The 23,561-nt window shown below is 36.4% G+C and overlaps 1 protein-coding gene across 9 annotated transcripts in view; it reads right to left on the bottom strand.

The window, feature by feature from the left end:
* Positions 1-23,561, bottom strand: part of COP1 (COP1 E3 ubiquitin ligase) — a 279,328-nt gene that overhangs the window by 175,548 nt on the left and 80,219 nt on the right. For 7 of the 9 annotated variants that reach the window (XR_006961642.1, XM_047076961.1, XM_047076962.1 and 4 more), the window contains 2 exons: positions 9,456-9,515; positions 7,969-8,045 (listed from right to left, as the gene is read on the bottom strand). Coding sequence is in view for 8 of the 9 variants with exons in the window: in XM_047076961.1 (XP_046932917.1) it covers positions 7,969-8,045; positions 9,456-9,515 (137 nt within the window). In the remaining variant the exon portion in view is untranslated. The remainder of the gene's footprint in view (positions 1-7,968; positions 8,046-9,455; positions 9,516-23,561) is intronic. The other 2 variants (XM_047076957.1, XM_047076958.1) reach the window with 1 other exon arrangement.

Below are 23,561 nucleotides of genomic sequence, written 5' to 3'. Positions count from 1 at the left end.
GTCTTAAGTGTTACAAAAACCCAGTTATCTGAAATAACCTCAGAAAAGGCTTTAAAAGCAAGGAAAGCAACAATAGATTCAAAGTAGAGGATCTGGAGAGTGGGAAAAACATGCTAGGACTTGGGTAGTGGAGAGACAGTAAACAGCAGAAATGGAAAATGGTAACAGCACATAAAATTTTATGCTTATATACAGTTATCTTTATATGTAAAACAGGGTTACCATATATTCTTTTAGTCTTCCCAGCCTCTCCCACTCCAGACCTCCCAGAACCAAGGTATATCTATAATAATCAAAGGGGTGAAAAGTTTCCTCTAGGACTAATCTGACAGGACAAAAAAGCCATCAGCAAGAGGATGCAATCACAGTATATGAATGGAATCAACCAATAATTTGCTTCCTGCCCAAACATTTAATTTTAATTTTCCTGGCTCTCCAAGTCCAGAAACTCGATTTCAGGTGGGCTTTTTGTTTCGTCTTGCTTTGACTTCAGGTGTTCTTAAGTCGTTATAAAAGGATATATAACTGTACAGACTTGAGAATAAAACAAATCTTTGCCTTATCCTCCACAAAAGATGAAATAAGCTAAGAATATAAAATTTTAGTGTTGAATATTTGAGCTTTCTCTTATGAAAAAATCCTATCTGATTTAAAGATTTATTTAAATACATATCAGTAATACAGACATGTTCACTATCTACTAAACAAATATTTACATACTTTTAAAGTATGAACCCCCCACACCTGCATTTAAATCTCTGGGATCTACCTCAGACCTAATGATCAGATTTCGGGATAGGGTTCAAAACTCTACATTACAAATAAGAGTCTTAGTGGATGCTTACACACACTGAAATTTGGTGTAGCCACACCTTACATTTCAGAGTTGGAATGGACTGTTAACATCTTCATCAAGTGGTGACAAATTACAGTTTAGTAATAAGAACTCAAAGGTGTTTTTTTAATCCTGAAAAGCCAACAAATCAAATGTAATTACTAAAGTTTTAGAGTTAAAAGCATTTTGGTTATTTTAAATCTTGGAATCGAAAAGTCTTATTTACATATCTTAAGCAGAATAATTAATGTGCCAGCACAACTTATTTTTCATCCTAAAGCTATGTAACCATCAGAGCAGAGTTCTAGGGTCTGTTTTAGTCACAACTATACCCCTAGGGACTAAAGCAGAGTTTTACGTATGTGTCATATGGCCTCCAAAACTGCCTGAGTGACTGAAGAATAAATTCTTCAAACATTCTAAATAAAGAAAGTGCACAGTTTCAGAAAAGGTCTCCATAACTTGCTACTTCTCTATTACCTATCAATTTAATGAGAAATGGCAGATGTATGAAGAGTACCCGCTACATTATTGCCAAGGAAGTTTGTTTTCTGTGTTTTGTCTTTCTTTTTGTTTTAAATCAAGTTGAAAATTCTGTAAGATTCTTTAATGTCCCTCATCTCCTAGGACTTCAATTTCAACTCCTTTGCATAGTATAGCATCAGTGTAAGGCAAGTAACTCCTCACTACTCAGAACAATAAAACAATCAACTGGTTTTACTATTTCTCCCACACCATATAGAAACTTCACTAAAAAACAGCTACAGCATCATTTATGTTCAGAAGTGCTCAATGCAGGTACAGCAGAGATTTCTTAAGATCCACCTAACCTTCGAGATACAGAAAAATGTGTGGAGAATTTCCTATATTGTTACAATTCCCCTTTTGGATAAAGGAAATAAAGGCTAAATAAAAACTGTAGGTTTATGTAGGGAAAAATTTTCAAATATATAATAGAGACAAAACTCTAAGGATCAGAGTTAGCCTTGACCATAAAAGCATTTCAATTTCTATATTTTAAACAAGTTATCTCCCCAAGTAAAATAAAGCAATTGAACCAATAATAATTACCAAAAAGTACCAAGAACTTAAGCATCAGTATGTGAAGAAGGATCCATTAACACAGCCCTAGTCATAATCCAGCCAAAGACCTGACACACAAGAATAAGAATTGCGGGTCCATTTTCATCTACTAAACCAAAGAGCCATCTCAAACCACCACCCACCACCACCACCCTCATATTTTAATGACTAAAGGTAAATATAATCTCTCACTGATGCAGGGGAGCTAAAGAAATTATTTTTTTTATGTTTATTTTGAGAGAAGGAGGAGGAGCAAGGAGGGAGAGGAGGAAAGAGGAATTCCAAGCAGGCTCCACTTGGTCAGTGCAGAGATGGCTGTGGGGCTCGAATTCACGAACTGTGAGATCATGACCTGAGCCAAAATCCAGAGTTAGATGCTTAACCGACTAAGCCACCCAGGGGCCCCCTAAAGAAGAATTTCTTAACCTAGTCCAGAGCCATTATGAAACATCATATTCCTTTAGTTTCATTAGTTTACTCGATCAAATTATAAAATATACAAATTCACCAGGTATATACAAAATATAAAACATAGAAATTCACTACCCTACATATATATTCTTAATAATAAATAATTCTACATTGATAAAGTGACCCCTTGCTTTTCCTTCCTATTATACCTACATTTTGATTCATCTGGACCTTTGTCAAAAATGATGGAAACACAAATAAAAGGTAAGTCTCAAAAATATCTGATAAAAGAAGTTAAATAAAAGGTATAAAGGTCTTATCTCTATTTTATTTATAAACCTCCCTCTTTTATACACAGAAAATCTTAATAAACAATTCAAATTTTAAACTTATAAATGTGTCTTTTTAAAAAAATGAATTAAATTTGTGATCAATAGGAAGTCTCTTATGGGTAAGGCATTTTAAAGATTGGAGAATCTAGGCCAGAAAAATTTTATTTACTGTAAATATTTATATTATATTTACTGTAAATATTTATATTATATTTACTGTAAATATTTATATTATATTTACTATTTTATCAAAAAAAGCAAAAGTTATTTGGCAAATTTAACTCCAATAACTCTCTGGATCATATTACAGCATATCTACCCTAAGCAAACAGAGAAGCTTAAACTAATACATCACCTTCAAACAAAGTTATCTGGAGTTCTGAAAACACAGAGGTAAGAAACTAATAATTGACAATTCTGAAATACTTGCTTAAAGACAACAAACCGATTGTGAGACAATTATTTCTATGGTAGAAATTGTAGAATTCTAGAATTTCTACGTGAAAGAAGAAATTTATAAAAATTTACAAGCAAAATTACTGGTAATGGTTTCAGACAGGACTTAAAATCTAAATTTTAGATATTAGATTTTTTTGGTCTAAGAATGTTTTAATCTAAACATCCATCAGGATGCCTGGGTGGCTCAGTCGATTGAGCATCCAACTTTGGCTCAGGTCATGATCTCATGGTTTGTGAGTTCCAGCACCACAATGGGCTCACCGCTATCGGCACGGAACCCGCTTCAAATCCTCTGTCCCCCTCTCTGTGCCCATCCCACCATGCCTGTGCTCTCTCAGAAATAAAGGATAAACAAATAAAAATCATCACTGTCACTGACAAGAAAATCTTAACAGAAACGTTTCATTTTAGTAAAGTTTGAACTAAAAAGTTAAAAATGCCTCATATATTAATAATCCTCTATAAAAATGGATTACGATATATTCACTCACAATGATACTATCAGATAAAAGGACCAATCCCATTTGGCAACAGGTAAGAGAGACTGCGCTTGCGCATCATTCTCTAGTTCACTCATAATTTGACACACACAGATATGTAACAATAAGTGTAAACTACAGTTCACTGGGAACTGTGGAGACTTTCTTCCTCACAATCTAAAGCAGAATTGAAAAGGCCCTGAGAACAGCAATCTTAAGCTTAAACTAATTCTAGTAAGAGAAATTTGTAATGGATGAAGGCTTAAAACTATTTTTTTTAAAAACCATAACCTATTTATCAAAGAAAGATCACACACTCATCCCCCTCCCCAAACCCACCCTAATGAAGCTTGGCTGATAGCTTTGGGGGTTTTTTTGAAGATTATGTTAGTTTACTTATTAAGTATACTAAACCTCATGCTTCAATCAAAATCTCACAAACTAATGAAAATTAAGTAACATCCTAGGTTAAATACATATTTATTCAAAAACATAGTTTACATCCTATTATGTATAAGTGCTCATATACAAATGAAGTATAAGAAAAACTCAATAATCACAAAATTACAACACAGCATGGGAAACAGAAAAACTAGTACACATAGCACAGAAGCAAGAATAAAGTAAGCAGAAATGGGTTTTTCTGAAGTGGTTAATTCTATTTCTTCCTTCCTTTCTCCCCTGTCAGTCTTTAGGGAAATACTATATCAAAAAAGAAAAGATAAGAGTTCACCCTTGGTTGGATTCTTGGGGAGGAGGGGTTGGAAAAGAGGAGCTATTTAAGAGAGGAACCCGAAGTTTCTAGGCAAAAGGAACAGGTATAAGCAAAGATATTTTAACATCTTGTTTGGGGACTTAAATTCGATTCTTAAATCACACACACACACACAAATTATGGAAGTCCATGCAAAAGAGTTGGATCTAAACCAACTTACATGCAGTGGAAAGCCACTGAAGGATTTTAAGTAGGAAAGAAACACGACCAGATTTCTGGCAATACTCTGGAGGAGGATAGTTAGAAGACCACTACTAGACTCCATGTGATATTGAGGGTCTAAACAAAGCAGCAGAAAGAGAATACACAGGATATGAAAATTACAGCTAATCATGGTATATAAAAGATAAAATCCTGGGGGAAGTGGGGCTGGAGAATAAATACTCTTGTATGTCTTTTATTTTTCCTTTCATTTTAACTACATTAGCTAATCATTAACTTAGAATCTATGCAGGAGATTCAATGACCCAACACATAAAGAGGTACTCATTACGGAAGAAAATAAATGAGGAGCACCTGGGTGGCCCACTCGGCTAAGCATCTGACTTCAGCTTAGGTCATGATCTCACAGTTCATGAGTTTGAGTCCCGCAACAGGCTTTGTACTGACAGCTCAGAGCCTGCAGCCTGCCTCAGATTCTGTGTCTCCTTCTCTCTCTGCTCCTCCCCCCAACTCGTGCTCTATTTCTCTCTGTTTCTCAAAAATAAATAAACATTAAAAAAATTTAAAACAAAAAAGAAATAGAAGAAGAAAATAAATGAATCTACAAAACGGCTTTTAAGGCAAACCTGCTTTAAAAGAAACCAAACACATTACAGTGAGGAATAAAACAAAAACTATCTGGCATTTAAATAATAAAGCTAATATGGGGTGCCTGGGTGACTCAGTTGGTTGGGCATCCAACTTCAGCCTAGGTCATGATCTCACGGTTCCCAAGTTCAAGCCCACGTCGGGCTCCAGGCTGACAGCTCAGAGCCTGGAGCCTGCTTCAGATTCTGTCTCTCTCTCTCTCTCTCTCTCTCTCTCTCTCTCTCTCAAAAATAAACAAACATTAAAAAAAACTTAAGTATGGGGCGCCTGGGTGGCGCAGTCGGTTAAGCGTCCGACTTCAACCAGGTCACGATCTCGCGGTCCGTGAGTTCGAGCCCCGCATCAGGCTCTGGGCTGATGGCTCAGAGCCTGGAGCCTGTTTCCGATTCTGTGTCTCCCTCTCTCTCTGCCCCTCCCCCGTTCATGCTCTGTCTCTCTCTGTCCCAAAAATAAATAAACGTTGAAAAAAAAATTAAAAAAAAATTAAGTAATGCAGCTAATAATTATGGGGGAAGAAAGTTATAATAATTGGAACTACATGCTATTTCCTAAAAATAAAAAAAAATTCAAATGTTGATAGTATAACATAACATTCTTTCCATCATGTTTAATTTCCCATCTCAATCTTAAGGATCATTTCCCAAGAGTAGTTAAGGGCTACATCATTTTTCCCAAATGCCTCTTTCAAACCTTAATACTCAAATTACTTGTAAGAAAATACCAAAACACTCTTTTGAAGAAATTATTACGTTTACATCTGTTTCCCTTCTTCAACTGTTAAGCAGGTTAACTCTGCCAGAACCTCATTTGACAATAGCTTTGCATAATGCATAGGATTTTAGTAGTTCTCCAACAAAGTTTTCACAGACTTCATGAAACCCTGTATCTTTCATAAGATCTGCTAGTTTATTTTATAATACAACCACTTCTCATCTCTTCATCCACTAAAATAATCCAAAAAAATAAATCCTAATCCAAGGCACCACCTCCTCTCTTCTAGACTGTTATTTGCTTCCTAACTTTCTACCACAATTCCAATGGCAGGGCCGATACAGTCTCTCCTCCATCCTCCACATGGGTACCCCAGCAAAAATTTTAAAATCTAAATCAGTTCCTGCTCAAAACTCTCTCATGACTTTCTATCATATTTACACCTCATTCATGTGTCAGCTTAAATACTGCCTCCCCGGAGAAGCCAGACTATACAAACTGACATAGAATCCTGTTGCCAACCCATAATGTGCCTAGTTTTTCTTCCTAAGGTACTACTTATATGCTTTGTACTATTACTACATCATGTATTTGCTTGTTTGGTATCTCTCCCAATCTCACACAGACACCTACCAAAAGGTAAACTCCAATAAAGGGCAGGGAGTCTGTCAACCATACTCCCAACAGCTAGAACAGTGCCCAGCGTATTGGAGGCATTCAATAAAGAGAGCCCATTAAATGAATGTAATACTATATTGTCACATGTTAATAAAACCCATCTGTAAGAAACTGAATAATAAACACATGGACACAATAAAAAGAAACGCTACTATTAAACAAGAGAGGACAATGGGAATTGTCAATTTATTAGTGAATATTTTGTGAGATGACAATTTTTGCTTACCTACATACACTCACGTAATATTCCGTTGACAAAGATCCCATATATTTCAGAAAGTGAACATTAAACTTAATGATAACAATATCCCACAGAATGAGTCATTCCCAAGTGTTTTAAAGAAAATAAAATATAAAGGAAAAAAAGTTGAATAACACAGCTAAAGTGACTCCAGAATCAAGTTGAACTCACAAGGATTCTCCACAAATGATTAATGAGGAAAATATCAAATACCCCAGGAACCTTCGTTCATTAGAACATTCCTTGTGCCCCTTTCCCCTGCCTATCGTACCAAATCAGATATAGAGTTTTCCTGAACTAACAGAGGTTTTGAAGGGGAGTGTAATCTCTCATACTGGCACTGAACAGCCTGATAACCCACGTGTTATCCTGTAACTATCTGTCTGAAAAGCTTCCACTGGACCATTATCCTAAATGGACTGGCAAGTTAAAAACATGTAAAATTGCTCTTCCTTTGAACAATTCAAGCAAAAAAGTTCAAATTCAAATTTCAGGTAGTACATATTTCATCCACTAGAACTTTAGAGCTAGAAGGAACCAGTGACATTTACTATATTTCACAAATACTTACTGAATGAGGCCAGTCACTACTGCCACTCTATAACCTAGGGAAACCATCACAAGCAAAACCAATACAATCCCTGGTCTCATACAGCATATAGAAGAAAAGACAAATTAACAATGCAGTGTTATGAAGAAAATACCAGGGAGATCTAAATAACAGATTTAATGCCCTCATTTTCAATCTTGGGAAAGTGATGTGCCCAAGAAAATTCAACAGGTCAGGGGAAAAGCCCAAGGTTTTACTTTATAACTTTTTCTCTAATATAACCTACCATTTCAATTATAGATTTTTAAGGCCATCTGATTTTAATTTACAAGATGTTTAAAGCTACTATTATTTCAAGAAATTCACCAAACTTTTAATCCAACAGTGAATTCATAATATTACTTTATTCTACTAACTATTCATGGCATGAAAATTCAAAGCATTAAAGAAACAGATGGGCCATCTGAATCTCATTTCTACATCGTGACCAAAAGTAATTTCTCAGGGGTTTTGTACATTACACAGAAAAGGCTTCCAAGGACTACTACCATATGTGCATTTTGCAACATAAATCCTAAGTAATTACAAGTTTGAAGCTTTGTACCTGTGTGATGGAGAAGGAGCTTCAAATTGAGGCACTGTGCTATCCTCACTGACAGGAGAGTACAAGCCGCTCATTTCCTGAAAGCACAATTATCTGAGTTATAGGAGACACTCCAAACAGAAGAAGTGTAAATCAAAATGAGATATATCATATTCCTTTCCAATCCCAGGTTTTATTAGTCCATTTTGTCTCAACATCCAAATTTCTCAAAACTTCCTCTCCTCAGAGTACAAAAGTAAGAATATTTAAAAAGTTAACAGATAGCCTTTCTATGGTACACATTCTTAAAGAACTAGAAAGTCTTTAATAAATATTGTTCATGCCAAATTAAGTCACCAAATGTAGAAATGGTCAAATGCAAATATTTCAGATGAGATGTACAGTATACGATGTGAACAGTGAGCAAGCTAATCATTAATCCAAGTGAGAATCTACTGATTAATATTAAGATACACATGACAGTATGGTAACTGGATCATTAGGTTCAGCTCTCTGAAGTAGAGAAAAATAGGATGTGCCTACTTTAAAAATATCCCTGCAAATATTAAGAAAAGTAACTGTCCTCTTGACTCAAATATTAGCTTTTTAAAATAATGACTTAAATTGTAACTCATTAACTCAGAGGAAGAAGACTCCTAATTAACTATTATTGCATAAGTTATGTACCTCTAACTCATACCAACAACCAGGCCTTTTATTATGTGCTCTTTTGATTAATGGAAAAGCAGCAAATTTCAAAATGCCACTAAAGATACATAATCTGACAGAATTACTTCTGTGTAATCCAAGCTCAGTTCAATCATGCAGCCAAGCAAGGGACATAAATATAGGAGTAACAAGTTAGGAATGTCATGTGGGATACTGAATTTCCACAATATTAAGTTCAAGATCATTTCACATGTTCTACATATCAGCAAAAGAAAATTACAACACATGAGAACAATTTAAAACATACACTAAATGTAAATGTAGCTGCAGAAAATAACGTCACATAATAGCCTATGACCCTCCAAAAGGTCCTCCGATGGATTTCCATAAGTAAACTGTATTATACGATAAATGCCTAACTATTGTTCCTGTGTTCTCCTAACTCTTTGTAAATTAACCTTAACACGGTAGATACATAAAGAATTATTTACTTAATAAAAGAAGAAAATTGTGACATCATTTTAATAATAACCGAAGGTTTTGTGGGAGTTAATTTAAGTTACTATGATAGCATACCAAGAAAATTATTTTTTTTCAATCTACCCAAGAATAATTATGGCAATAAAACAGTGAAAACAAATTTAGAACACATTTTATCATAAAGTGTTCAGAATGCTTTTTCTATAAAAATGCACTCTGAATTAAAACTAAAGTAACATCTGTTACTTTCGATATAATGAAAACAAATCCCATAAATTCAATGCAGTAATTTAAAGGAAAAGAGACAATTTCATGAAACTGAAAATTGCTAGAGATATGAGAAATTCTTGATCTCTTACTTCCACTCTTTTAATATCCTCTTCCAAAACACTCAGCTCCTTCTGGATCTGTTCCAGTTGCTGCAGACAAAAGAGAGAGGGGGAAAAAAGCCTAAACCAAACCACACTGGCATCACCACGATCATAAAATAACTTCACATTTGGAAAATAATTCCTAGAAAACTGAGCACTAATAGGGATTGCAGGGATGAAAAATTGCAGACAAAAAGACCTGAAAGTTCCATGTTAAAAAGTAAATGTAGAGACTTAATTAAGAAAACACAATTCTGTACTTCTTTAATGCAACACGGATTGACTTTATATAGACTTTATTAAGATACAAATGAACAAAAATGACAATGTGACTTAATAAAAATATAAAACATGCAAATACTTTCCAATTACCTCATTTGTTAGCAGTTAATGTCAACATGTCTGTTGTTAACCCCATTTTAAAAACAGAAATTAGTTTCATAGAGGTTAAATCCCACCACCCAAAAGCAATCACAAGTTAGCATCTTAACATTTCCTTCCCTCTTAAGCATGTTTTTTAATTTTTGAAGTATATTTTATCTTCTTTTTTAAGTTTATTTATGGGGGGGGGGCGGGCAGAGACAGAGGGATAGAGAGAGAATCCCAAGCAGGCTCCACACTGTCGGTGCAGAGCCTGATGCAAGCCTGAACTCACAAACCATGAGATCATGATCTGAGCCAAACTTGGACTCTTAACCAATTGAGACACCCAGGCGTCCCTTAAGCATTTTTTTTAAAACATGTTTACAGTAATGTTTAATCTTTGATATCTTACCCACTGCATCATAACCTTTTCCCATGCCATTAAAATGCAAACATTTTAACTGCTAAATCACATTCAACAATATATTTAACCATTCTCATCTTACTAGAGATTTATGCTATTTGCCTGAGTGATTCTGGAACATGAGCCTGCATTTCAACTTTTATTAAAAGATTATTAGGGGGGCCTGGGTGGTTCATTGGGTTGAGCATCTGACTTTGGCTCAGGTCATGACCTCACAGTCTATGAGTTTGAGCCCCACATCGGGCTCACTGCTGCCAGCACAGAGCCCACTTCAGATCCCCTGTTCCCCTCTCTCTGCCCTTCCATTTCTTGCTCTCTCTCAAATAAATAAATAAATAAATAAATAAATAAATAAATAAATACTTTTTTTAAAAAAAGGAAAGATTTTTTAAAAAAATATATTATTAAAATGAAGTTAATCAAAAAACAAAATAGTTAGGAAGGCTTCATTATGTTAAACTGCTTTCCAGAAACACTACACAAGTTTAAATTTCTACCACCAGTATATATAAGCAACTATCTTAATCTAAACCAAATAAACAGAACCAATTTTTAAAATGTAAAATAACAGGGGCACCTGGGTGGCTCAGTCGGGTGAGCGTCCGACTTCAGCTCAGGTCACGATCTCACGATTTGTGAGTTCGAGCCCCACATCAGGCTCTGGGCTGATGGCTCAGCCCGGAGCCTGCTTCCGATTCTGTGTCTCCCTCTCTCTGCCCCTCCCCCATTCATGCTCTGCCTCTCTCTGTCTCAAAAATAAATAAACATTAAAAAAAATTTTTTTTTAAAAGTTGTAAAATGTAAAATACCAAATGAATACTTCTACTTATCACAAGATGTGAAACAGGTTCTACTGCACATTAGGAAAATGAAAAGCACAGAAAAGCTAAATGGCTTGCCCGAGACCACTCAGAACTTAAGTGGCAGAACTGGTGTTCAAATCACAGCAGCCCTCTTGCTCCAGAATTCATGCTGTTAAACCATTAAGCTATACTATTTCTTGAAAACAGTACCTCATTATTTAACCTTTTATTTCTTTAATGACTGGTAAGGGTAAGCAGACTTTCAAGGTTTTATTAACATTAGTACTTTCTCTTCTGTGGCAATACATACATAATGGTTAATATAATTGATAACTTACTGCTAATAAACACTGGGAAGAACAGGATTTAGAAAACTATAGCCCTTGCCCTCATGGAACTCAGTCCAGGGGAGAAATAAACAAGCAAGCCAACAGTTGAAATAGCGTAGTAAACATGATGATGATGGTATGCACACAGAATGTAAGAGAAGGTTGCTCCTAACCTAGATGGAAAACTGGGGAACAGGGGAGAGGCAACTGGATAAGTGAAATTAGATCTGAAATCAAATGAAAGGCTGAACCTTGAAGGACTAACAGAATTCTGCTAGGGAAACCAGGGAGGAAAGAGAAAGATCTAAAAGCTATGATAAAGGAGAATAATAAATCTGAAGCTATTGGGCGCCTGGGTGGCGCAGTCGGTTAAGCGTCCGACTTCAGCCAGGTCACGATCTCACGGTCCGTGAGTTCGAGCCCCGCGTCAGGCTCTGGGCTGATGGCTCAGAGCCTGGAGCCTGTTTCCGATTCTGTGTCTCCCTCTCTCTCTGCCCCTCCCCCGTTCATGCTCTGTCTCTCTCTGTCCCAAAACTAAATAAACGTTGAAAAAAAAAATTAAAAAAAAAAATAAATCTGAAGCTATGATAATGAATAAAATCACCCAATGTCAACCAGTATAGTCAGCAGAGATGAGGAAAAAACGACATGGTAGGGAGAACAGCAATGTTTAAGAGATGGGCAAAGGACGATGGAGCAACCCTGCACGAACTACCATGAAATGCAAAGCAGCAGCCACACAACCCGAACACAAGACAGCATACTACCATAGAAACCATGGAGGAGTGGGGGGTGAGTGTAAAAAAATAATTAGCATTTGTCAAAAGCTTTCAACTCTTCTATCCACCGTAATAAATTTTTCTCCACCCTAAAATTTTTCACTCAATACTCCCACCTTAACTGAAACCTTGCTCTCCTCCCAAAGACAAAGTCTATCTTGGAATTCTTTCAAATAAACGCTGATCAACTGATAAATACTCACACACCCCATGCTTCACAGGGGACTTACCACTTCTGCATATCCTGCCCATTTCCAATAATCAGTCTTCTACTCCAAACCACTCTGGTCTGGTTCAATCTAAGCAGCCAAATCACTCTAGGGATCGTAGCCTTCTATAAACAACCCAGTCACTTCCTGTCATCACTGACACCTCTTGTCTTTTGCCTTTTGGTTCATGCATATTTTCAACTCCAGTGATCTTAAGCTCTAATTCGACAAAGCATCCCATGGTCACCAATTAACCTTTATCATTAATTACCCTGAAATGTTCCACTCTTCAAATCTTTATTTAAACAAATGCTAGGGATCTTCAGTATGAGTGCTTTAAAAATTAAATTTAGGGTCACCTGAGTGGCTTAGTTAAGCGTCTGACTTCAGCTTAAGTCAGATCTCACGGTTCCTTACTTTGACTCCCACATTGATCTCTGTGCTGACAGCTCAGAGCCTGGAGCCTGCTTCAGATTCTGTGTCTCCCTCTCTCTCTGTCCCTGCCCTTTTAGTACTCTGTCTCTCTTTCTCTCTCTCTTTCTCTCTCTCTCTCAAAAATAAATAAGCATTTTTAAAAAAGTTACATTTAGGGGCGCCTGGGTGGCTCAGTTGGTTAAGTGTCCGACTTCAGCTCAGGTCATGATCTCGCGGTCTGTGAGTTCGAGCCCCGCGTCGGGCTCTGTGCTGACCACTCAGAGCCTGGAGCCTGTTTCGGATTCTGTGTCTCCCTCTCTCTCTGACCCTCCCCCATTCATGCTCTGTCTCTCTCTGTCTCAAAAATAAACGTTAAAAAAAATTTTTTTTTAAGTTACATTTAAAAGAAAGATGAGGGGCGCCTGGGTGGCTCAGTCACTTAAGTGTCCAACTTTGGCTCAGGTCATGATGTCACGGTTTGTGAGTTCGAGCCCCGCATCAGGCTCTGTGCTGACAGCTCAGGAGTCCGGAGCCTGCTTCAGATTCTGTGTCTCCCTCTCTCTCTGCCCGTCCCTCACACTCTGTCTCTCTTTAAGTAAAATAAAGATTTTTATATATATGAAAAATGAAAGTAAACATCTACAATATCAACATCCAAAGATAGCCAACATCACTGGTAGGATACATAACATATAATAAGATCAAATTAATAATTTTCATTCCACTTTTGAACTTGAAACACCAGAAAAAAATTCCAATATCTCCTGAAATCCCAAATTATTAAACTCTAATGTCCTATTCTCTGAAGATAATGTCCCATCCTTTTAGTATCCCAAAAAGCTCTGGCTGGATAACATACATATTATTATATAAGGATGATGCTATATATGAGGTGAACTACACAAAACTGCCAGTGTTCAACAATTTTTACTTCCAAAACCAGTAATTTCATATGGTTCAACTTAAAAAAACTATCACACTAGAATAAAGATCCTGAGTATATATCATTTGTTCTCCCTGGAAAATGGGAGAATTTTTGTTTTAAGATTTCAATTATACTCTACTTTTTTTTGAAGACAGAATAAGTTCACAGACAATCAAAAACCTGGGAATATAAAAATAAAAATATTATAAAATCTAAAAATAAAACTAAGGTACAAGTGCTGCCCCAATATATACATGTAGAACATAAAACAAAATGATGTAACCTACCTATGTGAAAAAGCCTGAAAAAGTATCAAGACAAAAAAAATTTTCAAGATTGAAGAAATGGAAATCACTTACACATATTAAATCTGCGACATTTACATTTAATGACGAGATTCTGAAGGGGTTCAGTTAAGTTACTGGGGCACTACGATACTGTGATTTATAATAAGAAATTCATAATTGGTCTTATTCGGCTCCTGGACACAGCTCCTAAAATGCTTGATGGTAAGTGTCCTTCTGTGTGCTTAATGACATGACTGGTGGCTGGCGCTCCTATAGAGCCTCCAGATGAGGGCTGGTTGCCAAGGGAACCAAGTATATAATTAGGTTGGGACTTTCAGCCCACTACACCATGCCCAGGTAAGGGAGAAGGACTGGAGATTGAGTTTAATCATACCTTTGCAATGAAGCCTCCAAAAAATCCGCTAACAGAAGGTGTTTGAAGGGCTTCTGGTTTGGTGAACACGTGGAGATGCTGAGAGGGGGTCACACCTGGAGAGTGTATGGAAGCTCTGGGCCCCTTCCCATCTACCTTGTTCTGCACATCTCTTGTATGTGGCTGCTCCTGAGTTGTATCCTTTTATAATGAAGTGGTAACCTAGCAAGTAACTGTTTTCCTTAGTTCTGCAAGTTATCAAACCCAAGGAGGAGGTCATAGGAACCTCCAATTTATAGTCAATCAGAAGAACAGGTGACAAGGTGAACTGCAATTTGCATCTGAAATGGCATCTCAGTCTTGTGGGACTGAGCCATTAACCTGTGGGATCTGAGGCTAACTCCAGGTAGACAGTGACAGAATTGAATTGCATTGGAGGACACCCAGTTGGGTGTCCACAGAGAACTGAAGAACTGCTTATGTAAGAATCACTCACATATATGGTAGCCAGAAGTATGAGAGCAGAGTGATAAGGGAAGCAAGTATTTCCCCATCAGGCAACAATGCAAGACATTATAGTAATAGAAAAGAGAAGAAAGACACAGGACAACAATTCTAAGGAAATAGAAAAGAGAATTAATCTAAATTCACCCTTCAAACATGTTTTGTAACTGGGAGCAGCAGGATCTAGAATAAAAGTATAAATCAGAGTTGAAGAATGTTTTGGTGATATGGAGAAAGTCCACAAAGATAAACTACCATTACCTGGATGAAAACTGATCACAAATTGGGAATGATATCCAAAATCAACCCTGGATTGTATCATCATGAGTTTGGGGATTACTAAAAATAATAATAAATACATATGATGGAGAAATGTTTGAAGCTCAGTCTTAAACCTGTATTAAGGCACTTTCAACACAGCATGATGTACCAAAACCCAAAGAAAATTTAAAGAAACATTTAAATTTAATAAGTGAAGGTTAAAAAAAAAAAAGTGAAGTTTCAGAATCCCTTAAGACTAAAATGTAAAAGAATTCAAAAATAAAGAGCCCCCTTTTACAGACATTTGCTTTGCAGCTTATAGATGTCATTTGTACTCAGTTACTGACCTACACATGATTTGATAAAAATATGCTAAAGTGTTAAACTTAATGTTTAAACTTTGTTTTTTAAAAGCTAATATAGGGGCGCCTGGGTGGCTCAGTCGGTTGAGCGTCCAACTTCAGCTCAGGTCACAATCTCGCGGTCCATGAGTTCGAGCCCCGCGTCGGGCTCTGGGCTGATGGCTGGGAGCCTGGAGCCTGCTTCCGATTCTGTGTCTCCCTCTCTCTCTGCCCCTCCCCCGTTCATGCTCTGTCTCTCTCTGTCTCAAAAATAAATAAAACCTTAAAAAAAAATTTTTTTTTAAAGCTAATGTAATTAGAATAAATTGTAGCTGCCAAGACTATTTCAAACATCTGACATTTTCAAATCTGAAAAAAAGAATACTGGAACACTTTCAGGAAAAAGAAAATGGGTGAAAAACGAGAATAGCAAATTTTCATATACTATATATAAAAACTATAATGAGATACCAGTGTATACCTATTAGAGCATCAAATCCAGAATAATGACAACATCAAATGCTGGCAAGAATATACAGCAATAGGAGCTCTCATTTATTCCTGGTGGGAAAGAAGAATGGCACAACCACTTTGGAAGACAATTCGGCAATTTCTTTAAAAAGTAAACATAATCTTAGCATGATTCAGTAATCATGCTCCTTGGTATCTACCCAAAGGAGTTGAAAACTTATGTCCACACAAAACCATATTTATAGCAGCTTCCTTCATAACTGCTAACACTTGGAAGTAACTAAGATGTCTTTCAATAGGCAAAGTGTAAACATTATCACATTCAGACAACAGAATGTTATTCAGCATGAAGAAGAAATGGGCTTTCTGGGTTGTATGGGTGGCTCAGTCGGTTAAGCGTCCGACTTTGGCTCAGGTCATGATCTCACAGTTCATGAGTTCAAGCCCCACACTAAGCTCTGCACTGGTGGTGCAGGGCCTGCTTGGGATTCTCTCTTCCTTTCTCTCTCTGCCCCTTCCCCATTTGTGCACTCTTTCTCTCTGAAAATAAATTTAAAAATAAACTTTAAAGAAGAAATGGGCTTTCAAACCATGAAAAGACATGGAGGAAATTTAAACACATATTACTCAGTAAAAAAAGCCAATGTGAAAGGCTACATAGTGTTTAATTCCAACTCAATGACATTCTGGAAAAGGCAAAACTAAGGAAACACTAAAAAATCAGCGATTGCCATGGGTTGGAGATAGGGAATAGGATGAACAGATGGAGCACAGAGGAATTTAAGGGCAATGAAAATACTCTGTATGATACTATAATGATGGATACACGTCATTACACATTTCTCCAAACCCACAGAACGTACATAACCAAGAGTGAACCCCAAAGTAAACAACAGACTTTGGGTGATTATAACATGTCAGGTTCATGAATTTTAACAAAGGTACCCTCTGGTGAGGGATGTTAATGGGGGAAGCCTTTGCACATGTGAGGGCAGGGGGTATATGGAAAATCTCTGTACCTTCTCACTTTTGCTGTGAACCTAAAACTTCTGTAAAGAAACAAAGTCTTTAAAAATATATGGAAGACGTGGATACACTTATTCTAAGAGTTATTACCAAAAACAAAGCAAATTTAGCCATATGAAGTACAAACTAAAGTTATACCACCACCCCATAAATATACACATACTTAATATATAAATCCTGCAACAGCAGGCAGGCTTAATTATAAGCCTTCATTCAGCCCCCTGATTGTAATTTTTTTTTTTTAAGTTGAGAAGAAAGCATAGAACAAGCGAGACAAAAGAAAGAAAGAAAGAAAGAAAGAAAGAAAGAAAGAAAGAAAGAAAGAAAGAAAGAAAGAGAAGGAAAGAGAAGGAAAGAGAAGGAAAGAGAAGAAAAAAGAAACTGGACCACAGGTGACATATGGAGATGGCTTACTTAAAAGCAAATGTAGGGGTGCCTAAGTGGCTCAGTCAACTAAGCATGTGACTCTTGATTTCGGCTAAACTCATGATCTCAAGATCCTGAGCTCAAGCATTGCCCCCCCCCCAGCACCCCCCCCTTAAGGCTCCAGGCCCAGCCTGGAGCCTAATTAAGATATTCTTCCTCTCTCTCTCTCTCTAAAAACAATTTAAAAATTAAAATATGTTTTAAAAAAAACAAATGTAAATAGATACCAACACCAGTACTGTGTGGTAAGTTACAAATATAAGGTAATATCTACAGCAACCCTTAAAAAATGTATACAAAGAAATGTACTCAAAACCATTATGAATAAATAAAAATAAAATTCTAAGAAGCATTCAGATAACCCTTAAGAAGAAAACATAAAAACAACAGGGGCTCAGTTGGTTAAGCATCCAACTTCAGCTCAGGTCATGACCTCATGGTTCATGAGTTTGAACCCCGCATCAGGTTCTGTGCTGACAGCTCAGAGCCTGGAGTCTGCTTCTGATTCTGTGTCTCCCTCTCTCTCTGCCCCTCCCCTGCTCACACTCTGTCTCTCTCTCAAAATTAAATAAACATTAAAAAAAAAATAAAAGAAAAACAACAATAACAAAAACCGAGGTGCCTGGGTGGCTAAGTCAGTTAAGCGTTAGACTCTTGATTTCAGCTCAGGTCTTGATCTCAAAGTTTGTGAGTTTGAGCCCCACATCTGGCTCGCTACTGTCACTGCAGAACCCACTTCAGATCCTCTCCAGCCCCTCCTTAGCTCTCTCCCAAAAATAAACATTAAAAAATACATATATATATATATATATATATGTATTTAAAAAATAATAATATAAAAAAATAAAATAACAAAAACCAACAAAGGAAACATAAAACAAAGAATAAAATGGTAGGCTTAAGCCGTAACACTTCCATTAAATGTAAATGGTCTAAATATACTAGGACTGATTCTGGCGGAGTGGATAAAAAAAAACTCTTGCTATCTTTAAGAAACTCACCTCAAATATAATTATTCAGTAATTCATGTAACAAGGAAACAAAGACTCAGTAAAGATGCAGAAATTTTTTGCTACACATTTAACAAATTTTACATTGCAGCATGCAATTGCAGAAAAAACAGTCTTTTTCAAAGACAAATCTTTCAAAATTTAACCAACAGGTGAGAGTGCAGGTATCATATTTAATATCTGAAGGACACTGAACACCAACTATTTACTGATAAAACACCAACTATTTACTGATAAAAATAAATAGGAATAAAACACCAACTATTTACTGATAAGAATGTAATTAAAACAGCAATCAGTAACAAAAAGGCAACAAGAAAACTCCAATGTCCAAGTAATAATTTTACTTCTTTTTTAGTGTTTGTTTATTTCTTTTAAGAGAGAGAGAGAATCCCAAGCAGGCTCTGTGTTGTCAGCGCAAAATCTGACACGGGGCTTGATCTCACAAACCCTGAGTTCGTGATATGAGCAGAAATCAAGAGTAAGATGCTTAACCTACTGAGCTGCCCAGAAGCCCCCTAATAAATTTACTTCTAAATAACCCATAGGCCTAAGAAAAACTGTAATGAAAATTAGAAATTCTCTTGAACTAAGGAATAACAAATAAAATACCATACCGAAATCATCAGATGCAACCAAGGAAAAATTATGGCCTTAAATCCCTATATTAGAAAAAGCAGTATGCATAATATGTACATCCAAGAAATTAGAAAAGGAATAATAAAATAAAACCAAAGAAAGTAGAACAGTAGAAATTATAAAGTGCATAAATTAGTCAAATGGAAAGCAAAAATAAAAAGAGAACAGAAACAAAGCCAATAGTTGGTTCTTTTAGATAGACAGACTCATAAAACTGGCAAGAGTGAATCAAGAAAAAAAAAAGGAAAAGGGAAAGCAGCAGTAAGCAAAGTCAGGAATGAAAGTTATTACTAAACACTCTGGGGGGCGTTCAAAACTTAATATTAAGACCAATCTTACACCAATCCATTTGAAAATTTAGATGAAACAAACAACTAGAAAAAGCATAACATGTCATAGGTGATATTTAAAACAAAAACTGAACAATCGTAACTGTTGCGTAACAGTTATTCTGTTATTCTGTAAGAGAATAAGCATTAACTGCATAAGCACATTAAGTGTTGCAGTAACTAATCAATAGTTTAAAACTTTCTGCAAACAAACAACAAATCCAGAGAGTTTCTTCAGCAAAATCATTAAGCATTCAACAAAAATATCCTCCCTAGACTACACAAACTCTTCCAGAAAACAGAAGAAGGGTACATTCCCAAACTCATTTGATAAAATAACAAACTTTATAGCAAAGCTGGACAAGATCAGCATAAGAAAAAACTTATAGGACAATCTCACTAATGAAAATAGATGTAATCCTAAACAAAGTATCAGCAAACCAAACAATACAGAAGAGGATATATATCATGGCCAAGTTTGGTTTACACTAGGAATGCAAGTAGGGCAAACAACCATCCTGCGGGGGGGGGGGGGGGGGTTGTTCCTAGAATGCAGAATGTTCAGTGATAAAAACAGAATATGCCTGGGCAAATCAGGATGGATGATCACCCTAGCTGCAAAGCTAATTGACCCTTTTATGTTAAACCAATTTAATTATTCACATTCACAGAATGAAAAAAAGTAAGTATCATCTCAGATGCACAAAAATTTTGGAGAATACTCCATCCCCACTAATGATTAAAGGGGAAAAAAAAGTCCTCTTAGGAAACTAGGAATAGAAATTTACTTCCTTGAACAATAAAAAGTACCTACAAAAAAACCTACAGAAAACATCATACCTAATGGTGACACGTCGAAAGCTTTCACTTTGAGATCAGCACCAAGACTAGGATGCCCCGCTATCACCACTTCTATTCATCACTGTACCGGATGTCCTAGCCAGCAGAGTAAGACAAGAGAAATAAATAAAAGATATAAGGATCATAAAGAAAGAAACTAAACTGTTAATACTTGCAGATGACGATGTGTATACAGAAGACATAAAAGAATCTACAAATAAATTATTAGAATTAATAAGAATTTAACAAGGTTGCTGGATAAAAAAATTACCTATAAAAATCAACTATATTTTTATGCACCAGCAACAAACAGTAAGAAACTGAAATTGAAGACACAGGCATTGTTTATAATAGTATAAAAAAAAATTACTGAAGACCTAATAAATCTAAAACAAAGGTGTGTAAGAATTCCCTAAAAAATATCCAAATTGTGAAGGACATTCTTAAGGACCTAATTATATACAGAGAAATCCTTCATTCATGGGTCAAAAGCCTCAATATTGTATATGGATATACTCTCCCAAATTGATCTACAGAGTCAAAGTAATCCCAGTTTAAAAAAAAAAAAAAATCACAGCAAGTTTACCATGTAAATGTACCAGCTGGTTTTAAAATTTATATAGAAAGGGGTGCCTGGGTGGCTCACTCAGTTGAGCGTCCGACTTCGGCTCAGGTCATGATCTCACGGTTCGTGGGTTCAAGCCCCGCGTCCAGCTTTGTGCTGCCAGCTCAGAGCCTGGAGCCTGCTTCAGATTCTGTGCCTGGAGAGACAGCATCTGCCCCTCTCTCTGCCCCTCCCCCACTCACGCTCTGTCTCTCAAAAATAAAATGTTAAAAAAATAAATAAAATAAAATTTATATAGAAATAACAAGAGCCATAGATAGCTGAGAATTTCCTAAAGAACAGTAATTTAAAGCTCTAGTATTTACCACAACATAGTTCTGCAAAAAGATAGACAAATAGACCAGTGAAGCAGAAAAGAGAGCCTAGAAATGGACCCTCACATACATGGACACATTATGCATGACAAAGGTCGTGCTTGAGAGCAATAGGAAAAAGATGGACTTAATTAAGGATGCTTGGACAAATGGATATCCATATGAAAAGTTGCCTACCCTTCACATTATACATGATAATAAATTCCCAAATAGATTATAACCTGAATGTCAAAAATAAAAATAAATAAATAAAGCTTCAAGTACTTAATATGGCAAAATGTCCTCATGACTGCAGGTGGGAAATTCTGTATCTAACTCAAAAGGCAGGGAAGACCAATAACTCTAACTCTATTAAAAAACAGGGGCACCTGGGAGGTTCAGTTGGTTAGGCACCTGATTCCTGGACTCTTGATTCTGGCTCAGGCCTCAATCTCATGGTTCCTGGGATCAAGCCCCAAGCGGGGCTCTATGTACTGAAAGCGTAGAGCCTACTTGGCATTCTCTCTCTCCCTCTCTCTTTCCCCTCCCCTGCTGGTGCTCGAGCTCTCTCTCTCTCTCTCTCTCAAATAATAAACTTAAAAAAAAAAAATAGAAACTTCTGTTAGTCAAATGACATCATTAAGGTAATGAAATAAGCAGCCCAATTAGATGGGAGAAAACATCTACTAAAGACAGAGATAGATAGATAGATAGATCAAAGAATTTTTATCTAGAATATATAAACAACAAACCATTAACAAAATCAACTAAATAGAAAAGATGCAAAAAACTTTAAACAAGTACTTTACACATACACAAAAAATCCAATCAGCCAATAAAAAACACAGTTTAACTGGTGCTCAACCTCATTAGTCATTAGAAAAATGCAAATTAAAACTACAAAGAGATAGCAATACATACTCCCCAGATTAGCTAAACTGAAAAAAGTCTATTGTGATACCAATAGACTTTTGGCAAGAATACAGTGCAGTAATAACACACACGAAACACCTGTAGGAAGAGTAACTAATACAACTACTTGGGAAAAGTTTGTTATCTACTAAGTTTGAAGATATATTTTGTCCTATGACTCATCAGCTCCACTCCTACATACATACCAAACAGATATACATGCATATATATGCCTGGGTACATACATAAGATAGTAGCATTATCTGTGAATAGCCCAAAACCAAAAACAACTCCAAAGCCCATCAACCACAATGGTTGAATGCGGTATATTCAATTAATAAAATACCATGCAACAAAACTAATCTACTATAGCCATATACAATATGGACGAACCTTAAAATTGAGTCTCAGACAAGAACAGAAAAAAACAATACATGCTGAAGTAAATCTTTTGAAGTTCAAAAAAAGAGAGACTCATAAATACTTAGGCATCAAAATAATAAAGAAAAACAGGGAGGTGATTATCAGAATACTAACCCACTTAATGGACAAGGGAAAAAGCAACAATCTGGAAAGGTTAGGCAGGAACCTTGGGAGTCCCAGCAATAACCTGACTGTTTAATCAGGACAGTGGTTACATGGATAGTCATTCTATAAATCTTTAAACTGTAAATTTGTTTATGGACTTTTTTATTTCATATAAAAACAATATAAAATTCACTGGAACTCCAAACAAAACCAAAAAGAAACCCAAGACTTACTTATCAAAACTGTCTGCTCCTGAGACCAATATTACATATGTTAACTAACTTGAATCTAAATTAAAAAGAAAAAAAAAAAAAAGCTACGGCAACTGAGTGGCTCAGTTGGGTTAAGCATCCGACTCGATTTCGGATCAGGTCATGATCTCAGAGTTCATGGGATCGAGCCCCACATTGGGTTCTGCGCTGACTGTGCAAAGCCTGCTTGGGATTCTCCCTCCCCCTCTCTCTCTGCCCTTCCCCAGCCTGTGCTTGCTCACTTGCTCGCTCTCTCTCTCTCTCAAAATAAACACTTAAAAAAAAGAATGAAAAAAAAAAAGCTGTCCTATTTCAGTAAACAGGTACCACAAATGTCCAGAAACACATTTTGAATTTTTTTTAATATTTTTAATGTTTATTTTTGAGAGAGAGAGAAAGAGAGAGAGAGAGAGAGAGAGGAAGGCAGAGAGAGAGAGAGAGAGAGAGAGAGAGGAAGGCAGAGAGAGAGAGAGAGAGAGAGAGAGGGAGGAAGGCAGAGAGAGAGAGAGAGCGCGCCTGTGTGTGTGAGCAGGGGAGGAGCAGAGAGAAAAGGGGACAGAGGATCCACAGCAGACTCTGCCCTGACAGCAGGGAGTCCAATGCAGGGCTGAAACCCATGAACCATGAGATCATGACCTGAGCTGAAGTCAGATGCTTAATCGACTGAGCCATCCAGGTGCCCCCAAAAGTTAAAACTAAGTCAAATGAAATATAAGGCAATCATTTAAATGC

Source organism: Lynx rufus, unplaced genomic scaffold, assembly GCF_022079265.1.
Source record: "Lynx rufus isolate CCGP_SWC_20201006 ecotype Redwood Valley unplaced genomic scaffold, mLynRuf1.p SCAF_15, whole genome shotgun sequence".
Taxonomy (NCBI): Eukaryota; Metazoa; Chordata; class Mammalia; order Carnivora; family Felidae; genus Lynx; species Lynx rufus.
This window is presented reverse-complemented; position numbering and strand designations above follow the sequence as displayed.